The 27,126-nt window shown below is 44.0% G+C and overlaps 1 protein-coding gene across 9 annotated transcripts in view; it reads right to left on the bottom strand.

The window, feature by feature from the left end:
* bicd1a (bicaudal D homolog 1a) overlaps positions 1–27,126 on the bottom strand; it is a 34,535-nt gene that overhangs the window by 6,107 nt on the left and 1,302 nt on the right. For 5 of the 9 annotated variants that reach the window (XM_070972218.1, XM_070972213.1, XM_070972215.1 and 2 more), the window contains exons 2-6: positions 7,798–8,010; positions 4,603–4,755; positions 3,369–3,866; positions 1,010–1,402; positions 129–890 (exon numbers count right to left, since the gene is read on the bottom strand). In XM_070972218.1, the coding sequence (XP_070828319.1) occupies positions 129–890; positions 1,010–1,402; positions 3,369–3,866; positions 4,603–4,755; positions 7,798–8,010 (2,019 nt within the window). The remainder of the gene's footprint in view (positions 1–128; positions 891–1,009; positions 1,403–3,368; positions 3,867–4,602; positions 4,756–7,797; positions 8,011–27,126) is intronic. The other 4 variants (XM_070972217.1, XM_070972219.1, XM_070972214.1 and 1 more) reach the window with 1 other exon arrangement.

The following is a 27,126-nucleotide window of genomic DNA, read 5'->3' as shown; positions in this document are numbered from 1 at the left end:
ACGTAGGCCTAATTGACATAGTCTGGATTGTATCTCTGACATAAAAACAAATGATTGGTTTACCTGCCACACAGCATCATCTCCTCCAGCTATAGAGAAATATTCACAGTGAATGAAGTCTTTCTCACCTGTTTGTTGGCCTTCAGCACCAGCCTGAGTGTGGCTATCTGCTCTCTCTTGGTGCTGAGCAGAGACTTCAGTTTGAGTATCTCCTCCATGCACAGCTCCTTGTCTTTGTCAAGCATAGGCGCCAGCTCCCTGGCTGCAGCCCTCTGCCTGGACAGCTGCAGCGAGCGGTCTACAGCCCTCTGGAGGTGTTTGATCTGGTCTCTGATGATGGCGTTCAGGTTGTAGATATTCATGGGCTCCTTCCGCAGGTCTCCACCTGCCTCTGAGGGCACAGGAGATGGGCAAGGGGAGATGCTGATGACTGGGGAGCCTGTGGGGTTGCGGGTGGGGCTGCTGTGGCAGGATGGAGGATCCCCAGTGTTGGTTGCTGTCTCATTGTGCTGGGCATCTTTGGATGGGGAGTCCATGGGACAGCGTGGGGACTCGGAGGAGCAGGCTGCAGATGCTGCAGCGAGGCGTCGTGCCAGGCGAGGCGAGAGCAATGCCCGGGGGTCGTCTGAGCCTTTCAGGCTTCCGCTGCGTGTGACGCGGCTCTGGCGGTAGTAGTCCAGCATGACGCGGTTGGGCGTCTCATTGTTGCACAGGCAGACGTGGTGGTAGAGCTGTGCCAGCTCCTCACTGAAGGTTACCAGCTCATCCTGTGCTGCGTTCAGCATGCCCTGGCTCTCTGTGGCGGTGCTCGCGGCTGCTCGGAGCTCTCCCTCCAGGCTCGCCACCCTCTCCCGGCTCTCACGATAGCTGCGCTCCAAATGAGTTACCTGCTTGGAAAAGAACAGTTGGACATTTGCAGCATTACAGGATGCAAAGCTGAACTTGTATCAGTCAATAAAAGAGTTAAATGTTTGCAAAAATATACACAAATATAGACAGCATGACAAACCTGTTCGCTCAGTGCCTGGACCCGGTCGTCACTGTGGCTGTCTCCTTGCCCCTCCACAGCCTGGTTGTACTTCTCCTTCAGAGCCTTAAGCTCTGCTTTCAGGTCGATCACCTCCGTCACCGCCACCTTGTACTTGTACTCCAGGATCTCGAACCCGTGGATATCTGGGTCATGGTGACCGTTGGCTGGTGGTGACGAGGAGTCTCCATCGGGCTTCTCACTCTTCTGCAGGTCATCAAGCTCTTTTTCTCCATTCAGACATTTCATGGCGTTGACGTGCTCCGTCAGGCGGTGGAGCCTCTCATTCTGCTCAGTTAGGGCGCCCTGTGTGTGCTGCAGCTGGGTCTGCGACTCCTGCAGGTTCATGAGCAGCGCCGTCTTCTCACGCTCCACCTGCAGGATGGGAGGATACGCTGTCACTTGAGAGGCAGTTAAGACAGCGAGCGTAAAGATTAATAAAACTCAGGGCAGCGTTTTAAGTCCAACTCCTTTAACCTTAATCACTTTATATATTTATCTGTTATTATAAAACTCTCTGCACTGATGACAACGTGTGACTTCCCAGCTTTGACAACAACTATGGCAAACTTAATTTAACCTATGTACTCAGCAGCAATATTCAGAGGCCGCTGTAAAGAGTTACAGTTTATCAGGACTCAGTTGAGCAAATGCATAATTAGTGTGACGTGCACAACTCCACAACATCAAAGGGCTTATAAAGATAATGTATCATGCGCTCATCATTACGAGGCGGGAAGTGAACAAACACAATTAAAACATGGCCTGTGCAAAGGTTTGCAGCGCATGTGGAGCAACTTTCTTGTGTCAAAACCTTTCGATAAGGACAGAGAAGAATAGACTCTCCCAGCGCTGAGAGGGTAACCTTCATCCAACTCCTGACAGCTGATGAAGGAAGCTAACAAAATAGATAAGTTCAAAAAAATTCAACAATAACTGATGCCTAGACTGACACAAAAAAAATGAAATTGTGAATGTTTTTTAACAGTGTTCATACTGATTTTACGAAATTCATCTGGCATGTAGAAGTCTGATGCTGCTGGCGTTGACATCTTTTCCAGAATAATCAACTGGAAAGAGAAAATTGATTTGTGAGTAATTGTGTTTACTGAGAAAGGCACACTGCTAATATAGCAGCCACTAATCTAATTTTCTGTTTCCCTGAGGGGATCAGCTAAGGCAAAAAATGTGCAGTAATTACTTAACTAGATTTTAGCATGAATGTGATCTACCTGTGATTTCTATGCTAGCATACTGCATATATTCATCCAGTATGGGCTGCCTGTTTATGAGTGTGTCTGTTGTGACTGTAAGAGAAAGACAGTCCCTTTACTGTATTAAACAAGCTCTACATTTATACACTCTGCTTATATGAACGCAGGTTATCACAGTGCACAGGCTGCAGCTAATTGTGATATAAATGTAAGTGTACTGTGCATTTTCTCTCCGTCTTTGGGCTCTATTTCTGTCCCCTTGTCACTAAACTGAAGACACACTTAGTCAGATTCTGTCTCTGCCTTGCCTCTGCATCTGCTCCTTGTGCCCGTTGGATGCTAATCTCCCTGACAGGGCTCCCTATAGCACACGCACATGTACTGCCCCTACTGCTGGACTCTTTTTGCCCCGCTATGATCCGGCTTTATCACTCCCACGAGGACATTAGCACATATGGGAGCATACATTATATATAAGACATGAAATGCCCTTTATACGGGGTGAAATGCACATGTAAAAAAATGTCGCGCCGGGTTTATCACTGCCAAAATAATGCAATTCTAACACATTTTAGTAGATCTACTTTGTGCCATTATTTGTGTATTCATTCGGTAAAGCCTGTAGCACGATGTGGTGTTTTTGCTGTTCTTCTCTCGTTCTCAAACTGTCATCACCTTTTCATTTCCTTGCTGTTAGCAGCGGCAAACTGTGGCCAGGGCTGCTTTCATCAGTGCAGTTATGAACAGTGAAACACCAAACAAACACAGACAGCAGCTGATAAAAGCCACCAGTCTCTCCACTTAAAACCGTGCACACTGTGGGAAAGTGGATCAGCATGGCTGTCTTTTAATGTCCTGTGTGCTGCTGGTTTCATCCCAGTGCATTAAATTGTCTTAGAGTTCACTTTGGTAGCAGTTTTAAAGCGATTGAAATCTTCCAGACAGGAACTCAACACAAACAATGAGAAGTGTCAGTACTGACCTTCACAAGGGACATTCAGTGATGCAAAAGCATCAAAGAATAAGACTTAACAGACAACACTGATGACTTTACTTGGTTATTATGGGTAATTTGCTCTACCCTGGGGTTTACCAACCCTGCTGGAAGGCCTATTCTTACAACCCACCTGTAGCAGCTGCTGTTTGAGCTTCTGCATTTCCGACAGGTTGAGCTCACTGAACAGGTCTGGCACAGGGTGCAGCCCTTCTCCTTTCCGGCCGGGTCGGTAGTCCACATTCATCTTAGCCAATCCAGCTCCTGCGTGAAGGTGGCCGTTGCGGCGGTTGCTGTCCTCATTGTTGCCATTAGCTGCAGGGATGGCGCTGCCGTTGGTGCCATTGGTGCCGTTGGTCTCCTCTGGGAACTTGAGGCCCTCAACACCGGTAACGGTGAGCGCCAGATGGGCCCCTGCTCCGTAGACGCTGTCACTCAAGCTGATGTGGTGGGCCAGTTCCTTTCTCAGGTTGTTCTTCTGTTCACGCTCACTCTTCAGGGCATCCAGCGCCTCCTCCAGCTGACCCTCAGAAATGTCCTTCAGGCGTAATGCGTCCTCCAGCTGACTGTTGAGAAGAACGGTCTCCTCTTCTAGCACCTTAATTTCATGTTTCAGACCCTCATACTCCACCTGAGGCACAGCAGAGAGGAGTTAGTTAGTTATTTAATTAGATTCTAAAACATCTGAATCCCGTCGCTAAAACCCAAGTCAAAGCAGAGGGGTACAAGCAGCAGACAGATTAAGGTAAAGCCCACTTTAGACGATAATAAAAAAAGTGTTTTGCCCTTTTTTGTGATCAATTTTTTATTGTATTTTATAACTCAAACAGAAAAGTTACACATAAACACAAATGAGACAACATACAGCATTCAACATACAACAGGTCTTGAAATGCCTTCCATCTCTGTGCTTTAAGCTTTTTGGCAGCAGTAAGGCCTAACAGAAACCAGCGCTGGTGCATCAAAGAAAGATCTAGACCAGTAAAGCGTTTTGCCCTTTGTAATTTTTATTTTCAATTAAAAAAGAAGATTTGAGAGTTTGGCAGTATTGGCTAAAGTCAACCACCACACCACTACACACACGACTCAGTACCTTGAGTTTATAATTTTGTCTATGAACAGCACTTTAAAACAATATTTAGTTAAAAAAAAACAAGAAAAGATCATCAGTAATCAGCAAAATAGAAGCCTTCGATCACAAGAGTGATTTTATCTTGATATATTACCATAAGTTGCTCTCGCCCAGCACAGGTATCAACGTAAACTGTGATTAAAACCAATACAGTCCGTCGGTTTGGAGTGTAACTGGGAAAATGGTTGAATGAGTGCACATGTGAGTGAAATGTTACACTGTAGTTCAGACTGACCTGGCTCTGCTTGAGTGTAGACACCAGTTTCTGCAGGGTGATGTTCTCCTCCTCCAGCTCTGTGTAATCCTGGAGCAGCCTGGTCTCTCTGAACTTGTACTCCTTGATTTCTTCCCTCATCCTGCTCCTCTGCAGCTCCAGCATCTCGTTACTCTGGAGCACAGAAAAAACATACGAGAGAGAGAGAGAGAGATGGTTACAATGAGGAGAGAGGAGAGGAGTTCATAACCTAAATCCATGCCAATAAAGTCTCCCATCAGCTTAAGATTGGATGATATGCACAATATCATGATGACAAGCAATATAACTTTGATAAACATACACAGTCTACACTCTCTGACCCTCTCTACACACTTTTCACAAACTAATTTCATTACGTTAAATGCAATGAGTCAGCACCCTCAGACTCCCAGAAAGACGCCTGCTGTGCACAGATAGAAACATGAGCACATGCAGGACCAGATAAACTGTCGATCAGAGAAATGCACCAGCCAACACAGTCAGAAATCTCAGACGGTAGACGCCAGCAGTGGGAATATATTGAGGCCTCTGCTAAAATCATCTATGCTCACACAACTATGGTTACTATCATACAATCATGGTATTATTCCACGGGACAGGGAGATATGTTTTCCAGGAATGAGAAGCATATATGCGTCATTCCCTCACTGCAGAGCTGCTTGCAGCTCTCTGTGCATATGGCGCAACTGCTGACCCAGAGACAGTGTCAGGGGTGGGTGGGTCCTCACACAGGAGGAAGACAGTCAGAGAGCTGAGGCACATATGGCCTCTGCAGCCCTTTGAGCCTCCAGAACCTCAGTACGTGTGTGTGTTTGTGTGTGGTCAGGGGTGGATGACAATGGTGCTTTTAGAAGTGGCAACTGGACTGAAACTAAAGCCCATTACGATACTGAGCCTTTTGATTTGTACAGTGGCTGACAGTAGCTCCTATACTCTTGAAGCTGATTGAGTCTCAACTGCAAAGCACAGAGAAGTACAGTAAGCCTGCTTCTTCAGATGCACCGAAAATACTTTCATACTACTCCAGGAAAAGATAACAGGAACCAAATGGCTTTTTAAGAACGAACCGTATTATCATAAATAACAAATAAAACCTTTGCTCCATGTTGTCCAATTACATATTCATAACAATGTGGGAATTACACTGAGCTGGGTGTGAAGTGCACAGGATTAGAGGCCAATCATCAGCCTGAGAGGCTCTACGGAGGCATGGCTGATCAGCAGCCACAGCGGCCGGGGTCAGGGACAGTGCAGCACACAACACGGGCAGCGAGCCGGCCACGGGGCAGAGCTGGGCGGCTCACCCCTCATCTGGAGTTCACAGCACACACTGCGACAGCTTTATTGGCTTCATGACACAATGGCAAATATGGCAGAAGTCCAGCCGTCTTGCAGTCATTCATTATGACCACCCCTGTTGCTGTGGTGATGGGGGATAAACACAAACGCAGGGCGGGGTGCTATCAATTCATAAAAACTAAAAAAATATATACTATATTTGTGTTTGTATGGGAGTGATTTCAAACTACTTAATTATTTCATGTCTTGACTGCAGACTAAAAACAACACGAGCAAACTCTCTGGCTCAAGAAAACTTTTCATTCTCTCATTAGATGTTTCTTGATAGATCTGTACATATTAATGGTGTTTGTGAAAAGTTGTTTGGAGCCTACAAAAACCTTCTGATCAGACAGATGAGGCTCCCAGTGAGGCTGCAACACCTGCTTCTCAGGATGGAAAAGGCGGCTCCTCCTCATTACTGGTCATCCCACGTGTAAATGAGGCTTTCAAAGAGAGCCAAAAGCCCTTTGATGAGCGCATCATCAAAGAGCCGTGATGGAGATGCAAACAGGAGGCAGGTGTGGATATGAAGAGCAACAACTCATCAGGAATAAATCAGGCAGGCAGCTTCTCCATTACAAATGTTCAATATGCTCCATAATGTGGAATATCTCGACTGATCGTATGACAGTACTGACATTCAGTGACACTGTCTGAATCATGTTAAGAAAACAACACGTACAGAGACTTTAGCCTCACAACACTCCCTGATGAGTATATTGAATGAAAGAGTGTGTCCTGTGGATGCAGTGCTGGTGTGATGAGAGCAGCGTGGCTCACACATGTGCCGAGCTCAGGGCATTTCACTTATTCCCCAGCTTAGCACCGGATTTGCCCCCCACAATGGGGTCGTGGCCGTGGCGTCTGACCTCCGCTCGAACTCCTGCGCTGTCCGACACAGCGGCTGCAGACATGTACGAATGTATTAACGCACGCTTTGCACGTACGCACATGCATGCTGTTTTCTCTGTGAGGCCTGACCCCTTTCTGCCTGTCACTGCGACCCTTTAGCCTTCATCAGAACACTGGTCCCATGTTAGTTAATGTGCTGCAAATAAGGCTGGACAGAATGTGGACAATAGCCAGCTTAAAACTCAAGAAATGACAATAATGAATGAGGCTTTCTTGTGTGCCTTTCTGTGTGAAGTTTGCTTGTTCTTCCTGTGCATGCGTGGGTTTTCTCCAGGCACTCCGGCTTCCTCCCACAGAAAAAAACATGCTCATTAGGTTAACTGGTGACTGTAAAATTGCCCCTAGGTGTGAATGGTTGTGTTTGTGCCCTGCGATTGACTGGCGACAGGTCCAGGGTGCACCCCGCCTCTCGCCCGTTGACGGCTGGGATAGGCTCCAGCACCTCATGCAACCCCGAAAGGGATACGCGGTATAGAAAATGGATGGATGGATAATGAATGAGATCTTTAGTCCTCTCCACACAGTTAGCACAAGCATGCAAATTATTTCTTTTAGTTCTGGGACACAAATTCATTCAGTGGCCACACCGTTCAAAATAAATGCCAAATGACCACCAAACCACTATGCAACTACAGCTTACTGTGCTCCTCACATCACATACCACCTGCTAAAATTCTATAATACACTACTGAAACAAAGTCAAATGAATATCCTATTGAAAAAATATAAATAATGATGCATTTTCCCATTTTCTCCCTGAAGATTTTCACTTTGACTATATTCATGAAAATATGAGACAATTTTATGGCGCCACCGAAAAGAACGTATATCCAAATGCCTGAGTTTTACTGTTTTCTCACACATATCATCTGACTGATTTCCTGCAGTGGGTGCAGACTCTGTAACTGCTGACTAGCTCACCTCTCGTAGCTCCTGCACGAGTGCGTTGAGCCTCTCGTTCTCAGCCTGGGTGTTGGATGCCACAGAGCGGCTTAGCGTCACCTCCGTCTGCAGCTCCAACAGGCGGCCCATGTAGTAGGCCTCCTTACAGGCCGACTCCTGCAGTAACGTCTCTTCGTTGGTCTCCCCATCCTCTGCCACCTTACGCTGGTTGGTGTAAGCCTGACCGAACGCCTGGGGAGGAAGAAAAGGAGGGACAGTCAGGGGAGGGGGGCAGAGCTAGAGCTATTCGCAAATAATAATCAGAAAAAAATAATTAAATGACCAACAATCATCTTTTGCAAAGTCAAAATTGAAGCGACACCGATTCAAATCCCGTCACATAACATCAGCATCCTAATCCATGTGAGGGATTTGCACCCAGTGGCATGTCGCACATCTTTGACAGTTACGGCCACTAGGCGTACCCCTGCTTTACTTTTGACCACCGACTTTAGAGGGCCTGTCCTTTAAGGGTACCTGCTTTCTGTCTATGTGGGATGATGTTTCACTGTGATCAATAGACACACTGTTCCCATTCTCCTGACACAGGTTTTCACAGCGCTGAGAGCTGACTTGTCATGATAAATGAGCCAAGGCGTGATTGAGAAAATCAAGGCATGTATCAACAGCAAAACAGGCATGCCATACTACACCAGCTGCACCAAACAGAGCTGCAACAAATGCACAAAAGCTCAGACATACGTGCTCTGCGCAAGGTTAAAGGAATGACATGCAGTATCGTTTATACTGAATCCTGCACTGTTGCCTGGGTGCAGACACAATTTCACGACTTGTAACTGCACACTGCTGGACACATATGCTGCAGCTGCTGTAGTGGTTCGATATGAACCATTCTTCACCCTCTGAGCACATCAGCAGGAAAAATGGGTACGTTCCCCCGGTGGCCTCTGTGAGAGACAATGAATCAATATTGCGTCCTCTCATGGTTTACGATTGCCACATGAAACTGTAAACAATACAGCATGTATAGTTATGACAGCCTTCAGGACGCTGCTCCCGGACAGAGTCAGCTGACCGTACTGACAATGGAGCCGAATCATAAGGGAGTCCTATCTTTTGGATGGGAGTATTAATAATTCACAGTCTTCCCAATCCCACCTCGACATAATAACAACATTTTCTCTACTCGAGGTGAATCATTTATAAGGTGCGAGCATCCATTATTTGGAAAAGACAAGCTCAAGTGTGCAGCTGTCTTTTCTTCGTGGTTAATTTTCTATTCACCTCTGATTCATGAGCTAACAGGTTAAGTGAGCAGCGTGCAGTAGACTGAGGTCCTATTGTTAGATGGGGCAATTTATTAGTCAGAAATCTGCTTTAACACACATCCTGTAGTATATAGATTACTGGCACAGAGACGAGGTGATGTGCAGCCACTAGGACCAGCTGTACATCCACCTAAAAAAACATGCTAAAGTGTTTATCAGTGAGGCAGGCGAGCTGTTTCCCCTGCTGCTTTACATTTAACAGAAAGATTCAAGAATAATTCTCCACAAGAGAGCAAAATGTCATATTATAGTGTTAACAGCAAAGGCTGTAAGTTCAGAGTTCACACTGCTGTGTTGGGTTTGTAGCTGCATGTGAGTGAATGAGAAGATCCAATTTCCCAACAGAGATTTGAACGTCACCTAATTAGCTTTGCTGACCTCCTCCACCAGCCAGAAGAGCAACAGTAAATGCTGATTAAATAAGCATTAAAGATCCAGTCACTGGTCAAACAGCTCAAATGAACGAAGATGATACACACACTTTTCCTTTCTGTCAATATGAATTCACAATTCATCTACATGCTGTAAATCAGATAAATAAAGCAATATTCATTCAGAAAGGCAGCGATTCCATCGGTTGACAGATTTATTCTAGTTCAATAAAACCTTTTATTTTCCCTGTGAATTGCAGATCTAACAGTTAGCGTGTGGATAAGAGCCAACAATAAACAGTCCAGTAAAACGTCTGCAAACACACAGAACATTTAGCCATTCAGCCACAAACACTGTCCACTTGCTTTGTAATGACTGGAAAACACAAAATTCTCGCTCATTTTCCCTCTCTCACCGCGTCTCTTTTATGTTCACTCTCTCGTTCCCTTGCCCTCGTGCTCTCTTGCGTTCTCCGGGGAGGCTCAGTGTGATTGCAGTGAGCGATTAAGAGAGAGGGCCTCAGGAACAAAACAGCTGATTAATTCTGAGCACAGTGTGACTGAATGAGCTCGCATTGTCACTTCAGTCGAGAGGCCGTCCACGCCTGAGCAGACCTCACAGCAACAGCTGGGCCCTGCAGGAGGATGAGCCCAAAATCTGGACCCACAGAGCCCCACGGTCGGGCTTCTCGTATTATGAAGCAGAGAGCGAAGATTTACCGAAAGAGCGAAGTGTGTGAACAGAGTTGACTAGAATTAACAGTTTGGATTTCATACAAATGTGATGAAGTGTTAAGTAGTGAAGCAGGCTAGCTGTTTCCTCTGTGTCCTGTTTAAACTAAACTAAGCAAACTGGCTGCGTCGACAAGACAGTGAATGAGTGTATTTCGTATAGTGTCAAACCGCAGTTGAACAGAAGAAGCTGTGCAACTCTTAATCTAATATAGAGAAATATTTGTTCAAAGAACAAGTAAGGAAGAATGTGGCCGAGCGCTCTGGCAGCTTTCAATGCTCCACAGACACATTTCATTCAGTATTCAGGCCTCATCGTGTGTGGCAGAACCACACTTCAGTGGACACAGACAGGAGGACTGTCCCAGTTTGCAGGCAATGATTCAGCAGCGACTCATCCATCAGAATCGGTGGGTCTCGGATGTGTAATGAGAGGAACATGGCTTCATCACGCTCCTTCGTGGACTTCACTTCAAAGTGCACCCGCTCCATCTGTCTACCGCTCCCCTTAAAGGAAGTCACAGCTAATGACACTGATGGCTGAGGTCGGGCATGAACACATAAAGGAGCACAGTCAGCCTTGGCCCTCCTGATGCTGTTGTACCTTTGCCTCTGTGGGCTAAAAATAACAGTGACAGCTCTGTTTTTTTCAAGCTAACTACATGATCGTTGGTGACAATGCTGCATGCTGTATCATTATAGTGATGGATTCGCATTGGCCCTGTATCTGTGTGCTGACATAACAAGCCAAACATGTGAAGAACAGTGTGGAGAATTAAAGTTTAATACCATTTCCTCAGGATGATTTTAATATGGAGCCACTGATTGGCAGCATGCTCGGATTTGTGTGCTGAAAACCCCATAATGCATTCACCCTTGAGGCTGCTCTGCCTTCTGTGCCTCAGTGGATGAAGTCCAGACAATAGAGTCCCCTTCTATAGATATTCATCCCCGGGGCCATGGAAAAAGAGCAGACAGAGGGAACGAACCCGTCGCTGCACCAGTGTGAGAGGAGGAGCGTGTGCAACCCTGAAATGCTTCCCTGTCTGCTGCAGCTCCTAATGAGGAGTCAGGGGAGGGCCTGTGGGTGTGTGTATGTACAGCAGGAGTCTATTTTTACACCCAAGAGGGAGAAGAAGAGTGGACTGTATTTACAACAGCAATTAATCTCCAACAAACTTGACCAAACCAGCAGCACAGACTGCAAAAACAAGAGACCTAGACTTCAAATTTAAAGGTCACGCAGCAAAAAATAAAGCTACAGGCCGGAGTTTAATTTCACACATGGCAGAAATATGGGCACAGGCAAGAATAATACTTTCACTGATCTATGCATGTGATCCTTGTGTATTTCAATTCTAATTAATGTAGATTTTGATTAGATGATCTGAATTACCTCCTATATTAATAATGGCAGTGACACTCTCACCCTTAATTAGCTGTTAATCACCATACACTGCATAATGTGACAAAGAGAGAATTAAATAAAACCGAGGATTTATGTTGTACCATGATTGATGTGGATTAAAGCAGATTAAAGTCTATCAGTTGGACTAACTCATTTATATTTTATGAAAGTACAGGATGAGAACTGTGTCACTTTTACAGCTCTGAAATGATTTAAACACAACCAGACATCTTACTGAGACCTAATCTCTGTCTGCCACTCCAATATTTTGATAAGTTATGGGGAAGCAGAAATCAGGGTATTAGTCAACTCATAAGAAGGAAAATTCTAATGAATGATGCACACACACGCACATACTAATACACGCATACACAGGAAGAGACGCACACACGCACACACTGTTGCGTCCTGTCCAGATGGTCGGCCCAGCCAACCACGTCAGGGATTTCAGTACCATGGAGAGAGACATGCAGGACTGCCGCTGAGAAGCCACGCAGCTGTCAGCCGACACGAAGAGAAATGTGTGTGAGAGCGAGGTCAGATTGACAGAAAGAATGACGTATAGATAAAGAGAGAGAGAGACGCTGCAACATGTGTACCTGCATGCCGGGAAATGTTCATTTGTTCACATTTAGGTCACTGACTTCGTCTGGTTTTAAGGCACGTCGCTCTACCGTCACAAGTCTTTGAGGCCGAGCCAAATAATCCATTAAAAACAAAGACCAGCGGGAACAAACAGCTCAGAACCTCACAAACCAATGTGTCAACCTCCTGTCAACACACACACACACACACACACACACACACACACACACACACACACACACACACACACATACATGCACGCATCAGTCAGCGAGTGAACAAAACACAGTCCTTGTCCTTTTGACAAACACGTTTGAGTGCAGTACACAAGTCTGGGGAGGTAAAAAGCACCGCACAACGAAGGGGAGGACGTCCACTTTCCACTTCACAAGGTGCTGAGTGTCTCTATCATCTGTCCATTTTAATTGCAAATGAAAGTTTGGTTAGTCAATAACCTTTACATGAACTCCAGATACATCCTCGTCACTAACCAATACTTAACTCTTGCATGATTACTCTACAACAGAAATATTCACTCCTGTGTAATCTAGAAATTCTATTTCGCAGCTGCAGTTACTCTGAATAGGAACAGGGTGAGTCACAAGAATGCTCAAAGCATGATCAAATAAAAAGATATATTCCCCATAATGCAACTCAATAGTGTCACTGTAGTCCCTCTTCCTCCCAAAAGCCCACTTCCTTCAAACTTCACACCTACTGCTTGTAAAGCAGGCTTCCTGTTAAAATCTTTAAGTCTCAAGCCCAAAGCTAAGATAACCCTGATGACAACACAATGACATCACTCGGGTTATTTTTTTAAAACTGTACGACGCTCCCTTCAGTATCACAGAAGACATGAAACAGCTGTTTATGCAGGTTATGGAGTACTTTTCATGGCAAGTAAACTGAGCCCCTGAGCTCCTTTAAATGGAAGTTAGCAAGCGTCATGCAAAGGCAACCTGAGGTTACACCAGTTTATTACACACAATTCATTTTCAGTTATATTTATCCTTAAGCACCTCAGATGTACTTAAAAGTCACCAAGGGCTGGCTGTGGCCACGTTGAAGTATCCTTGGGATAAAATATAAGATACTGAACCCCAAATTGCCCCCCATGCTGTGCCATCGGTGTGTGTGTGAATGGTTAAAAGCTTGTAACGAGCAGGTGGCCTAGCCATTGTATGAATGTGTATGAATGGGTGAATGCAGACTTGGTCATTAGACTAGAGAAATGCTATATAAATACAGTCCATTTACCATTTACCATATCCATGATGAGCCACTGAAGTAGGTCTATGGCTTGGCATACTGTGCCCTTTAAGAAGGACACAGAAACGTCCCCATGTGCTTCTCAGCCACAGGGAAAAGTGCCAAGTCAAGAGATCTGTCATCTATAAAAACACACAGGCACATTTTCATGAGCGAGGGGAAGCAAGGTAATCACAAGCAAGCAAGAATAGAGGTCAGTCACACCCACACATCTGACAAATAAAGCAGGTGATTGGAAATAATTACATTATCAAAAATACATCTGAACAGGGATGATCAGGGTTTATCATTACAATGTTGAGTCTCCAGGCTCTCAAATTCTAAAGCATTCCCATAAAGCTGGGATGCTTTGTAAAACATAAATAAAAACAGAATCCCTTCATTTGCAAACAAACAATGGTTTCATAAAGTGTTCCAGAGCTCGTGTAATAATATATTTTATCCAATCATGTGTTCACAAAGTGGTGAACCTCGCTCCATCCTCGCTTGTGAACGACTGAGCGTTTCCAGGATGCCCCTTTCATACCCAATCATGATACTATCACCTGTTACCAATCAACCAGTTTACCTGTGGAATGATCAACAGGTGTTTTTGGAGCATTCCACCACTTTCCCAGTCTTTAGTTGTTCCTGTCCCAACTTGTTTGAATATATTAACAAGAGAAAAAAATATATATATTAACAAAAATCAATGAAGTCGATGAGGACAAACATCAAATATACTGTCTTTGTGCTGTTTTCAATCGAGTAAATGTCAAATAGGATTAACAAATGATAACATTCTGTTCTATTTGTGTCTCACAGCTAGCATGATGTTGATATTCTGTAGATGGCCTTGTTAAAATGCTATTTTGTTGTTCCTCTGATAACAACATGCTATTATACTGACACTTGAGGACAAAACTATAATGCAGGATAACAGCTGAAAATGTGCTTTATAGTGGAAAATCCCAGCCAGTTACAACAAATCCACAATAGTACCACATCTGTCGCCTTCTCACTGACACAATGTGTGCAGCACATGCTGAAAGGTCTGCCAGGGGACAGGCTGTGTTTATTTAAAGAGACGTGGCTTGTTAAAGTGATTCAATTTGGCTCAAGTCTGCTCATGATAAGAGAGATTCTTGGATTATTTCCCAGAATGCCTATCATTTAAGAGTGCTCAGTCTGTGTCTGGCTGAATGGACACTGAATTGGTAGACGTACAGGCAGCTCTCATAAGATGTGTTTACTCTTTATGTCCTATTCTTTCTCCTCAGATTCATCCTTAAATTTTCCTCTTGTCTCCTAACTCTATGCACAACATCATAAATTCAGTATACTGACTCAAATTAAACTGTGGCCATTAACCGGCATACGATAAGCCATTATATCTTTTTCTGAATCTAAGACACATTTTGTAAGATAAGAGTCGCAGTATAAAGAGACGCACAGGGCTTTTTTTTGCTTTATCAAACTCACGTGAGCAGACAGGAAGAAAAAACACGAGAGCAACGACCAACTGCACACACGACCAGCTGTAACTGTGTCATATGTAGCTTTCTCTCTGCTCGGCAAAGTGCCCTGCAGGACATCACGAGCAAGTGTGCCACAAAAACACGTCCTACCCTTTAGGTCATCCCAGCACACAATACATATATATTAAAAAATCCACTGGCTGCAGGGACACTCATGCATGCACTTCACTGGTATTCATCCCTGACTCTCGCCATTCATTTGTGGTTTCGAACAAGAGCCATCAGGCTGGAAGGGAAAAGAAAAAAAAGCACCGAGCGAGAAGGACGAGGACAAGGCTTTAATGCAGAGTGTCCTCTGAGTGTCCTGACAGACAGACAGAAGGTAGGAAGGACGAAGAAAGACAAAAAGAAAGCTTCAAAACAAATAATCACATTGCACATGTTGTATCTCACAGGATGGGAGGAGGTTTACCTGTACTAAATGAAGAGCGACATCAGTCAAAGTCATGATTTTTCTGAAATATGCCACATTGATGTGTTTAGTGTTTAGTGAAATTACTGGGAGAGGATGTAATCACCATCTCCTCCATCTCTCTTGCCGGTAGCCTCTCTCAAAAATCCCAAGCGCAGCATAATGTGTAAGTGATGTGTACATATCCTTCAAGCAATACATATTTAAACTAAGTCAGGCAGGTACCTGATTCTGATCACCTGACTGTAGCCGCTTAATGCAGGAAGTAGCTAATCCAATCCTTGTAGCTCTGAAACTTTAAAACAAGTGGTTGTCTGGTGGTGGTTTTAGGATTAACTGTGTGTAGCCTTTTCAGGGTGGTGGGATGACCTGGGGTGGGGGGATGGAAAATGTCCCGTTTTCAAATCCCAGTGTTGACAGGTATGTTTAGAGCAGTTTCCTTTACCGAGCTTGTCCTAGTACATACGTCCAGTGACTTCTTTAAATTGTCCATGTACTGTGGACAACAAACAATATATCTGCGTTTGTCCTTCTGCTGTTTTTTTGCATCACTTGCAACTGTGCCAAAGGACCTAGGATAGCCCCGAGCGACTGCTCTGGTCATCCAACACTGTTTTCATCCCAGCGATGCACAAAAGTCTTTCTAATCCTTGGTTAATGTTGTAGAACGGTCGCGGTATAAGCACCAGGTTTGGGCATCAAAACTACTTAGTTAGGTCCAGGAAAAGATTGTTCACTTTTGCTTGCTCACGGGACATAAACCCACTCCTGGGTGAAGACTGTAAATATGACCCACCACTTACCCTGATCTCCACTTTATATTTCACCTGGTCTGAGCGTGGAGTTAGTTCAAAGCCTGGTGCGTCACATACAGATGCTGTCTGTATGAGATGCCGGGAGGCGTGACAAAGCATCGGCATTTGATGCTCTGGGAATGAGGCCAGGCTTGTAACACCGTAGTGCTACGTGGGGAGAGACTGATGTTTCCTCCGAGCTGAGGAGGAAGACATGGGGTTGAGCATCATGCTAGGAAGAGACGCGACAAGCCTGTCTCCCCTCGATCATTATGAGTTAGCAGCACGGACTGAGCACCAGAGGGAGACTTAGAGTAGGTGAATGATCTGAGCCTTTTCTTCAATAGATCTACTCAGTCATCTGCCCCACCCCCTGTCCAGACCATCATCTGCTGGCCTTGGATACTGGCCCACACCCACCTACAGTACATGCCCCCTTCCCACAACACTCAGCTCACAGCCGCTCTGTACATTCAGTATATTTCCTGTCCTCTGAACCTACCTCCCCATCCACAACATCCAGCACACAGCACCTCTCCTCAAGACCTGTGGAGACCTGCTGTTGAGACAGTTGAACACATGTTCAACCTGAGCCTAAAGCTGGCGAGAGCACCACAGCTTTGGAAAACAACCTGTGTGGTATTGGTGTCAAAGACTCTGCACCCCTATGACCTCAACAGGCCAGTGGCGCTGACATCACACCTGTCACCATGACTGCTGACAGGAAGAGACTGAACAGACAATTACAATTACAATTTGTCATTTGGCAGACACTTTCATCCAAAGTGGCGTACATGTGACATTTTCAGACATCACAAGCAAGGTTCTGGACAGGAGAGAACAACAAGAGTAAGTACCCTAACGCAAATTTCTGGTCCACATAGGTGCTATGAGGCAGTGCAGCAAGGTAAGGCATAGAGTGAATAGAGAGGTTGATCTTTAGTCTTTCTCTAAAGACTGAGAGGAACTCTGCAGAATGAATGGAGTTTGGTAACTCGTTCTACCACCCAAGAAGAGAGTCTTGCTGAAGACTTGGGGCCTTTTTGAGCTGGCAACAGCTTTTTTAAGAAAGAACAGCCTGGTTCTGACCTGTTCCCCTCAATCTTGTGGATGTGTTGGGAGAAACGAGGATGGTGGCCCAGCTGTCATCCCTGATGGAGAACATGTCCCACCTCATGCAGGACCCTCTGACACTGGGCAGCTCCTTCAGTGCTTCACCTGTATTGTGTGAAGGAGAGATACTGCTGCTCCTTCCTGCTGCTTCAGACTTTACGATCAACACTGCTGCCAGTGGACCACACACACATGTACAATACAACACAATAAACCAAACTGTGGAATATCAATATTTCCTGTGCACAATGATATGTAACTCAGTCATGGCCTTGTCTTACTTATTTTTACTTATTATATTGTTTACTTATGTATCATATCTAGCTTATTTTCTGACTAATGTTTCTTACTATCACAGTAGCCCCTTTGCTTCTGTAACACTGCAAATTTCCCTGCCATGGGATTAATGAAGGATTATCTTATTTTATCTATAAAACACTGTGATTCACTGAGGCTCACAGATTCATGAACACGGAACTAAGAGAACAAAAGTCTAAATGAAAGGTTTCAGTCATCATGACCCCTCAGGTGTAAAATAACTCCACAAATGGCCTATTTTACTATTTTACTACATTCCTCTTTTCTTGAATCCTGTCCTATCTCTTTCTTTATACTCCTAATCTCTCAAAGGTCAAATGCTGTCACTCAAATACTTTTATCCATCCTTGTCCAGAAACCTTTAAGTGGTTTTTCCCTCTATTATAATCCTCCTAAACTGCAACAGACCATTTCCTTTATGATCCTTAACTAAGTACCGAGTCTCCTCAGTCATTCGAGTGTTCAGGGACTTGCCTGGGGTAAAGAAGAATTAGAGCACTAATGTGGGGTATACAGAGATCGACCCGCTCTGTCTCCTCTTTGCTACACGTCACCCTTCCTCCTTGCTGCAGTCCCTCATCCCTTTGTTTGACTAAGTGGTACTCCATGGGATCTAGACCTAAGACTAAAGAAGAAAAAAATCACAGGAGGGGAAAGCGAGCTTTGTGTGTGCTGAGAGCAATGAGGGTGGCACTGAGAAATAAAAAGATGGAAAGCTCACAGGCTGATTGGTATTCGGTGTCAGTGTCAGCAGACACACCCAGAGAGGCAGCCAGAGGCACATGAGAGAGACACAGGGACAGGAGACAGATTCAACTGATAACATTGTCCCCTCTCTGCAGTGGTCTCTGCTGATAAAGTCAACCAAGCCAGACAAACCCAGGCTACAATAGAAAGGCCGGTCTGCACGCAGTGAACCTCTTGGTATTGACACATGGGGCCTCTGGGTGACTCAGTGCTTTTTTGCAGCTACAGGAGAACCTCCATGCCGAGCCCGCAGACCTGTGGGAATCCTTCTACTGTATAAGCTATTAATAAGCCGATGTCAGTGGCAGCATTTCATCCGGCATATGGAAATCCTTATGATGCTTTCCTTCTTTCCTCTCTGTTTTTGTCTTTTATATTTTCATTCCTACTCATTACACTTTTCCTCTGGTTGGAATTAGACCTATTTCTTGCCAAAGTAAGAGTAAGACAAGCGCTTACATAGACATAGATTTGAGCTCTGACTTCAAAGAGTTAAGTACTGAAAGCTCATAGAACGGGGTCATTTTATTTGTTCTGCTTGATAACTGATTAATTTTCATTCATCACGACTAGGAGTGCACAGCCATGCTAGCAGCTCTGTGGCACAGTGTTGCTTTGAGCTAAATCCTAATGTTATGCTAACATATGCACACTGACAATGCGAACATGCTGGCATGAGTTTCTTTAGATCATTTTTTGGCATCACTTAAGTGACCTAAAAACACCAATGATAGCAGAAGAGATAGCGATGCACTTTCTCATCTTGGAGACAACAAAATCAATCTGGTCAGACCAAGACAATAAATGATCTAATGTAACACCCAGTGATTAGATTTCAGTGACCTGCTCAGTTGATATTCCATCTATAGATAAACTGAGCAAGAACATTCCTACTGCTGAATACAATAAGCTTTGACTAAGTTCAGTACTAACCTTTCATTTTCACCCATTAAGTAAAGATATGCAGCTCGATAATTAGATTCTCTCTCAGCTCCACTAAAGTTGGTGACACACAAAACAAAGCTGAGTCATCAGCATACATAACGACATCAGCTTTGTTAATGAAGTGGTAAGTCAATTATAAAAGTTGAATATTCTGTCCAAACAGTTCACATTAGAACTGGGTGGCCTGAAACAACAGCCATTTGGATTAGGTTTACTGCACAGAAGGGGAATCTGTCGCCATATTACTTAAATGTCAGTGCTCATAATGTCTTCCCATAGCACCCTGTTTGTTTCTGTCTCTTCTATGTAGTTTATGTCCATTGAAAGTCAGCTCAGAGTCATCAAAAGTATCATCTGAAGCAAGAGTAGATTCTGGTCATCTCATGACCCTCATTCGGCTACAAAAACTTCATAGACAAAAATAGACATAAGACATAAACAAGAACTTTGTCACAGTCTGTCTGCATGTTCGTCCTCTTGATCCTCGGATCTGTTCTCCCAGGCCCTTCAGTGCTACTCTCCTCTTGTCCAACAGATGCCTTCAAGCTCTCTCTTCCCATGACCTGACTGCCCCACCAAACCACACACCTGTTCTCAGGTGCATCTCACCTGGAACTCATTCCATCATCAGCCACTTACTGTATGCACTGGTCTACTTCCTTTGTTTCTTGCCAGACTCTTAAGTCAGTTCCATGTGCTTCTGTTACCTTCTTACCTGTTACCTGGTTTTGCCAGACTTCAGTGTTTGACCTTTTGGATTCCTGCTGGCTCTTTATTGGATTTGTTTGCTGCTTTGTGGTTTTGACCATTGCCTGCCACTCTTTCTCTGAAAGCCTTATGTTGCTGAGTTTGTTATTTAAGATCACTGAACTGCACCAGATCTGCCTCTGTCATTGGATTTAGGTCCATCCCCTGTTACCCTACATCCACCACCTGTGACAAACCTCATAAACAAGTCTGGCAATAAATTAATAGAATTAGGAAGATAAGATGAGGTTATTCAAATCAGTATCTCATTCCTTAAGACACATGTTCACCTGTGCAATTGCTAAGCTTTTGTGTGGGAGCCTAATATGGCTCAATCAACAGTTGATGAGTTATTACAGGTAAGTAATTAACATCTGTCAATCATCATAATGTCAGTCACGCACTAAGCTCTAAATATATAGTTCTGATATCACATTTCATTAACTTGGTTATTGCTCACCCATCACTTTCTGTAAAGATACTAAAGATACTAATTAAAAGGGTTAACTAGGGGATGATTTAATACCTGCCTGATCTTATACATCCGTGACAAAGTCAGACCCTCTGGCCCTGATTCTGTGTCACACACCCATTATAAGTACATGTTTGGGTGTGCACGTGCTCATGCATGCCAGTGTGTATGTGCGCTATAATTGTGATGAGGGGGGATAGGCAGGGACTTCAGCAGATCATGCTCGCTCTTGCTCTACATTGTTGCTGGATATAATGGCCTCTGGTCATCTAGATAGGAGGCTTCTCTTTTGCTGGCATGCAGAGATGATAAGCATGAAAGAAGACTTTAGCTAAAACTAAATTTCCTTGTCTAGACACGACCAAGGCAGAATAGCAGAAGTCAGACAGGCTTTAGAGTACTGATTTGTAAAAAAAAAAAAAAAAAAAAATGCAGTTATTGTGAACAATAACAATAAATCCAGGCAGTGGATGCTGCAACCATATTTTGAATTCACACAAGACCTTTGAGTTGCAAAAACAAAAGTTTTCCTTGTGAGAGGACATGCTGCTTTTTTATTTTTTTTTTTGCTATGCTTTCAGAGTTTGCAGCACACACAGCTGAAGTAGACGACTAATCAATACAGCAGCCTGCAGGCAGGGGAGTCCTGTTCCCTCTTACCAACTACTGTGTTTCACTGCAGCAAAAAGGAGCTTTCTGAAAAACATAATCTGTGCAGGGCTGGGCAGGCCTGAAGGGTCTCTGCAGGCAGAACAGCTTCATTAAGTCCCACTGTTCATGTGAGGATCATGAGGTTTCAGACACAAGGACAAAAGAAAAGGGTCAGATTGAAATTAATAGGCAAAAACATGCTCATCTATCTGTTGACACAATCTCCATCGGTCTATATACAGTGAGCACTTTCTCTTCCACCCCTCCTCTTCAAGTCAACACAACCATAAAAACCTGAAACAACAAAGAGACACTCATCACCACCACCACTCTATCCTGCTGCCCCTCCCTCTCTGGTCTCAATCACAACATCTGCAACCCCCCCCCCAACCTATTCCTGTCAGACATACAGACCATAGAGAGCAAAACAGGAGGAAGAGCCATACACACATGCACATCCTGATGTGAGGCTCAACCACAAAGACAAATGACCTTCTCTTCAGGTCTTGCATGTCAACCACCGCAATATAAAATGGCAAACACAAGGGCAGACGGGTCCTTATCGATATGCTTAACTGCATTCCCGAGCCTGTTGCTGGGGTCACAGGTCAACACCACCAAACCTGCAGCAGAGCACACCTTCATTCCCCCAAACACAATGTCATTTCAACTGAAGGAACAATAGAAATGGCTACACTCCAGACAACCACGATGACTTCCAAAGAGAGCATTCATCAGTTTCGTTTCCTCTAAAAACATTGTAAACGACTGACGCTGTGCAGCTCTTCTGTATGATCCACTTTGAAGAAATTACATGGAATCTGTCAGATGTGTTTCAACAACATGCGTTGATTTCCACAACACACTCTATGGTACACACAAGAGTGCGCAGATTAGCTCAGACATGATACATTTTCACCACACAGAGCAGAAATCGATGCATAATTCCCACTTCAGGGATCATAGGGGAGGATGGGCGGGGGTGGGGGGGGGGGGGGGGGGGGCAGGGAGGAGCGCCACAGGAAATAAGGAGGGGGATGGTGGTTTGATGGTGTACAGCCGAAAGGAGGGAGCACCATCTCATGAGGTATTGATTCAGACCCTTCACCCATATTTGCTCACCTCCTTACTAATGTAAAAGAGGGGCAAACAAGATGAGCAGGAGGAGGAGGAGGAGGAGGAGGAGGAGGAGGAGGAGGAGGAAACTGTGAAGCATTTTTTCTCCCCACTCAGGACAGACTGATTTACAACCACAGCTGCTCTCTTGTGCGACCTGAATTGGAGGCCCGCTGGAACACACCGGGGTGTACTGAGCACTTTTTGAAAAGTTAATAAATGCTAATATGTGTTCAACTTTGCTTATCCTTGTTTGCTAATCAATGTTGATTCACCACCTCCAAGAAAAAATGCCAAATGCGTCCTGCCTGACACCAAACGTTAATAACTCTGCTGCTTCAGAATCTTGCCTGTTACATCTCACCATAACTGCAGCGGAAATATGTTAAATACCTCCAGAAACGTAGCTCCTCACCTCTAATATATTCTGCTTGTCCTGCTCCTTTGCTGTATGACACACAGCAGGTTTGAGAAGCAGTGTGACTTTGTGCAGGTCGTCTGCAGGGCTTCATAATTAATTTTAAACGAGGTAAAGCCGAGCAACAGCTACACACCCTCATCACTGGTCCCTGATGACCAAGAAGTCGCATGATATTAACTTGATATGCAGATGCAGTCGTTAGTCTAGCTAAGCATAAAGACAACAGCCCACCACTCATAAATGTTGAATGTGTACAAACACTCCTAAGAATACGATAAAGGACAGGGGTGACTACACAGCTGCAGGAAACACAAAAACACAGCCTGGAAGGTGAGGATTTCATGTGGACGTGATGAATCACGACTGAAACTTTCTTTTTAGGTATTTCAAGTTAACAAGGGAAGAATTTGACGTTGATTTCTTTGGCATACATCTCAGTCTAAACCCTTGAGGACAGAGCTGACCTGAGATTTGTCTGTTCGCAACTTATTGTAAATGTCAATTCTTCTGCAGACTTTAAAAGAGCTGAGAAGATGAGCTGTGACAGGAGCTGAAATGACTTCACACTCCTCCTCAGACCTATGAGTTGTAGACATGTTCAAAGTGAAGAGTTTTCTTTGTATGGAAGACTCAAGAGACGAACCTCCGAATAATGAGTGCAGGAAACAAATCAAACAATTTAACTGAACAACAGAAACAATTAGAGCATAAAATGACTTAATGATGACAAGGCTGCTTTTCCAATTCTTTTCAGTTTAAAGCCTTGTTGACAGTGTTATGAAAACATCACTATAAGCCATATGAACACTTGCAGTGGTGGCATCCTCCTCCTCCTCCTGCCTCTGACTGTGTCCTATCAGAGGTTGATCTGCCCAGAGACAGCGCTAACGAGCGAGAACCACAGGGGTAACGGCGTCTCCGTCACTGCTTAGGCAGCTATCCAGAGACATACAGTACATGCAAACACAGGGATACAAGGAGTGAGAGAGCGATCGGGCCGGCAGGCAGAGAAAAAGACAGGGAGGCAGGCTGAATGAAAATGCTGTGTGAAGGGAAAATACAGAGGAGAGGAGAGGAGAGGAGAGGAGAGGAGAGGAGAGGAGAGGAGAGGAGAGGAGAGGAGGACAGTACAGAGCATGAAAATACTTCTTGCTTTCAGAACCAAAACACGCTTCTCTGTTTGGGCCCTGCAGACTGCAATGAGATGCATGCAGCTCTCCCACAGAGTGTACTGTGCAAATAATTAGATAAACATTGCACAGCGCTGGCTTTGAATTGACTTGCAAAAGGTTTAAGATCAGCAGGACTGGGACCAAGCTTCACTGCTAACTCCCTTGTTTGCTATTTTCTTTCAAGAACGCTGCCATCATCTGATGCTGGTTCACTGGAGGTTTCCAGCAACACCTGAAAGAAAATCGGTGATGCAGCGTTCGTCAGTTACAGCCCGAAGCTCCGGAACACACTACCTATAAATATCAGGGGAGCCTGCTCACTAAATATTTTTTAAAGACAGTATTATGTATCTCTTCACTTCAGCCTTTAACTAACTCTGGTGTCCTCATACAGACCTGAAAATCTTTGGATTTATCTGCTCTGCTGCACTTGATTTTCTTTAATATTTTTGACTTTATTTTATTACAACTAATCAGAGGGTTTTATTTTTTTCCATCTCATATTATGCATTCTTTCTCTAAAAGACTGTGGTGTGTGTTTTTTTAACCCCCACAGAACCACAGTGGAGTGTTTTTTATTCTGGGGCGGCTCTGGGCTGAGCTCCACACAGATAATACCCACAGTAAGGATAAGCTGGTGGGAAGACATTCTGGAGCTGGCTAAAAAAGTCTTATTTCTGTTACTCAAGACTGGTGGTGAATCTGTGTCCGTCAGGAAATTTGGAGGCTGTTACGCGTGTTTGCCTCACAGATGCCAATTGGTAGAGTGTGCACACACTTTTTCTGCATTCTCGCCTATTAAGTCTCAAATATCTGACGGCCAGCGTAGTAGAGGAGACAAAGGCAAATCTAGTTTCATTCTAATTTTTATCTTATTTTCATTATTAATATCAAGTATATTGTGGTGTTTTATTCTCTTATTTTACATACATTTTCCCCTTGTATGTAGAGAGAATTTGCAGTATTGACTATATTTGTGTTCTTGACTGCTGGTCAAACAAAACAAGTTATTTGAAAATGTCAAATAATTGGCAGATTAATCAATAATGAAAGTGATTGTTCGACGAAGCCCAAATTTCCACTGGAGGATGTGAGTCTGTTAGTTCTTATCATTGTGTCCTTGAGTTGTTATCTCACTGTGGTTCATATTAAATACAGCAGATACAAAACACGACCACAACCAAATGTGCAAAGTTTGGTACACCAGTGTGCTGCATGGATTTTGTGTGTAGTCTATGTGTGTGTGTGTGTGTGTGTGTGTGTGTGTGTGTGTGTGTGTGTGTGTGTGTGTGTGTGTGAATGTAGCCCTAGCAGTACTCTAGTCAGTCGTTCTCCAGCAGCTGGGACTTGGTCTGTGGGCAAACAACTGGTGCATGTGGACATACTGTATGTGTCACCAGAGAACATATGCAAACATGTAGGAACATGCATGTAAATGTGGCCAGCTTGCATGTGCACACCTGCACACACAATGGATTTTCTCCATGAATAAACAAATCAATAAAAACACATGCTTCAGATGATACAGCAGTCTGTTTTTTAGACACTCTTGGGAGTTTTTTTTTCTTAAATGAACCTTACTGGATGAAACTGAAAATACTGTACAATCTCCTCTCAAGCTAAAGAAAAAACAGGATGTTCAGACTTCGCAATAGATTTTCGGTCTCTCATAAGAATAAACAACCATTACGAGATAGTTAGGCTGCTCAGTCCCAGACGCAATTTCACGTTCCATTTGCAGTTTCCGGCCCTTTTAGAATGCACGAGTACAGCAAGAGTAGATGTGATGTTACTGTAGTGGCAGATTTGCGCTGCCATGTGGTCTTTTTAGCACTTAGTTTTTCTAAGCAGGATTTACCAATCATGCAAAAGCACCATATTGTATGTTGAGAATGACTACATGATGCTCCATCCATGATGCTGAGAAAGATCCAGCTACTGCTCATACACTTTCCCCCTCTTGCTAATACAGCATCTCTCACTTCCACTCTCTTTTCCTCCATTCTCTCCATCTCAGACTTTCCATCCTGATTCCCTCTCCCACACAGCCAAATTTATGTCTCCGCTTGTTTCTCTTGTCCATCTCATCATATTTTCCCACATCATCTGACACATCATCAAATAATCCATAATGTGCAAGATATCAGCTGGACAGCGCTCTGCTGCCGGCTGGATCAGGCTGTGTCTTCATTTTAACTTTCTGCTGTAATCTGCACAAAGATCACAGGGATTCTGCGTGCAAGTCAAAACAAAATGCTTATCCAGAGATGCAGTGGAATAAACGGGCGCTGGGAAGACGGTGGACAATGTAAATATATTATATAACTGTGCATGCATAATGTAACGTGGCGAGTGCATCATACAGGGTATGACATACGGTGAGCCGACTGTACGAGAAAAGCCCAGTGATGGAGTCTAACTTTATGTATTCAATGTTCCTATTTCTCTAATGTTTTTTCATCTTTGTGAAACATGTTGTTTTACATCTTTCTTGTATGAAATATGACGTATAAATAAAGTTTTATTAGTATTATTACTTGAAGACTTTAGACAGGGATTACTTGTTTCCCCTGGATAAAACTGCATGTTTTTGCAGCATTGATAAGAACACCTGACACTGTGTATAGTGGTGCAACTAACGATTATTCTCTCAATTAATTGTGAGCGATGTTACATAGCTAAAATGCAATGTAGCATCAAAAATGCTTTTTTTGTTGTCTTGATAATGTTGAATTTACTATAATGCAACGCCAAAAAATCAGCAGATTCTTAAATATGAAAACCGAGAACCATCAAATATTTTCCACTGTCGATGGCTTAAAAGATAAATCAATGATGAGGATAGTTGCAGATGTATTTTCTGTCAAAAGACAAACTGGTTAATCAAATTATTGCTTTATACTGTCTTAATCATTGTCCTGTGACCGGGTGACTTCAGCCTGGTGCATCCACGGTTAGATGAGATGTAATGATGAGGCCTTTCAGTTCGGCAGGAAGGCGCTGACGTTCCCCTCTCTGTCTCAGCCTTCAGCTCCTCCGTCTCTCGGCCCTGTGGCTCTCTAGCATCTCTGTAAGCGACCTTGAGCTGTGAAGCATTGTCAGCATCTGCTCCTTGTTGCTATATGCATGTATGCATTAAATGTATGAACGTGCAGCCAGCGCTCATTATTCAGGCTGGATCACACAGCACTTTTCTCCACTTTACATATTTGCCATGTGGAAGTTCAAA

The sequence above is a fragment of the Chaetodon trifascialis genome, chromosome 10, assembly GCF_039877785.1.
Source record: "Chaetodon trifascialis isolate fChaTrf1 chromosome 10, fChaTrf1.hap1, whole genome shotgun sequence".
Lineage (NCBI taxonomy): Eukaryota > Metazoa > Chordata > Actinopteri > Chaetodontiformes > Chaetodontidae > Chaetodon > Chaetodon trifascialis.
The sequence above is the reverse complement of the archived record's forward strand: the minus strand, read 5'-3'. Positions and strand labels throughout refer to the sequence as shown.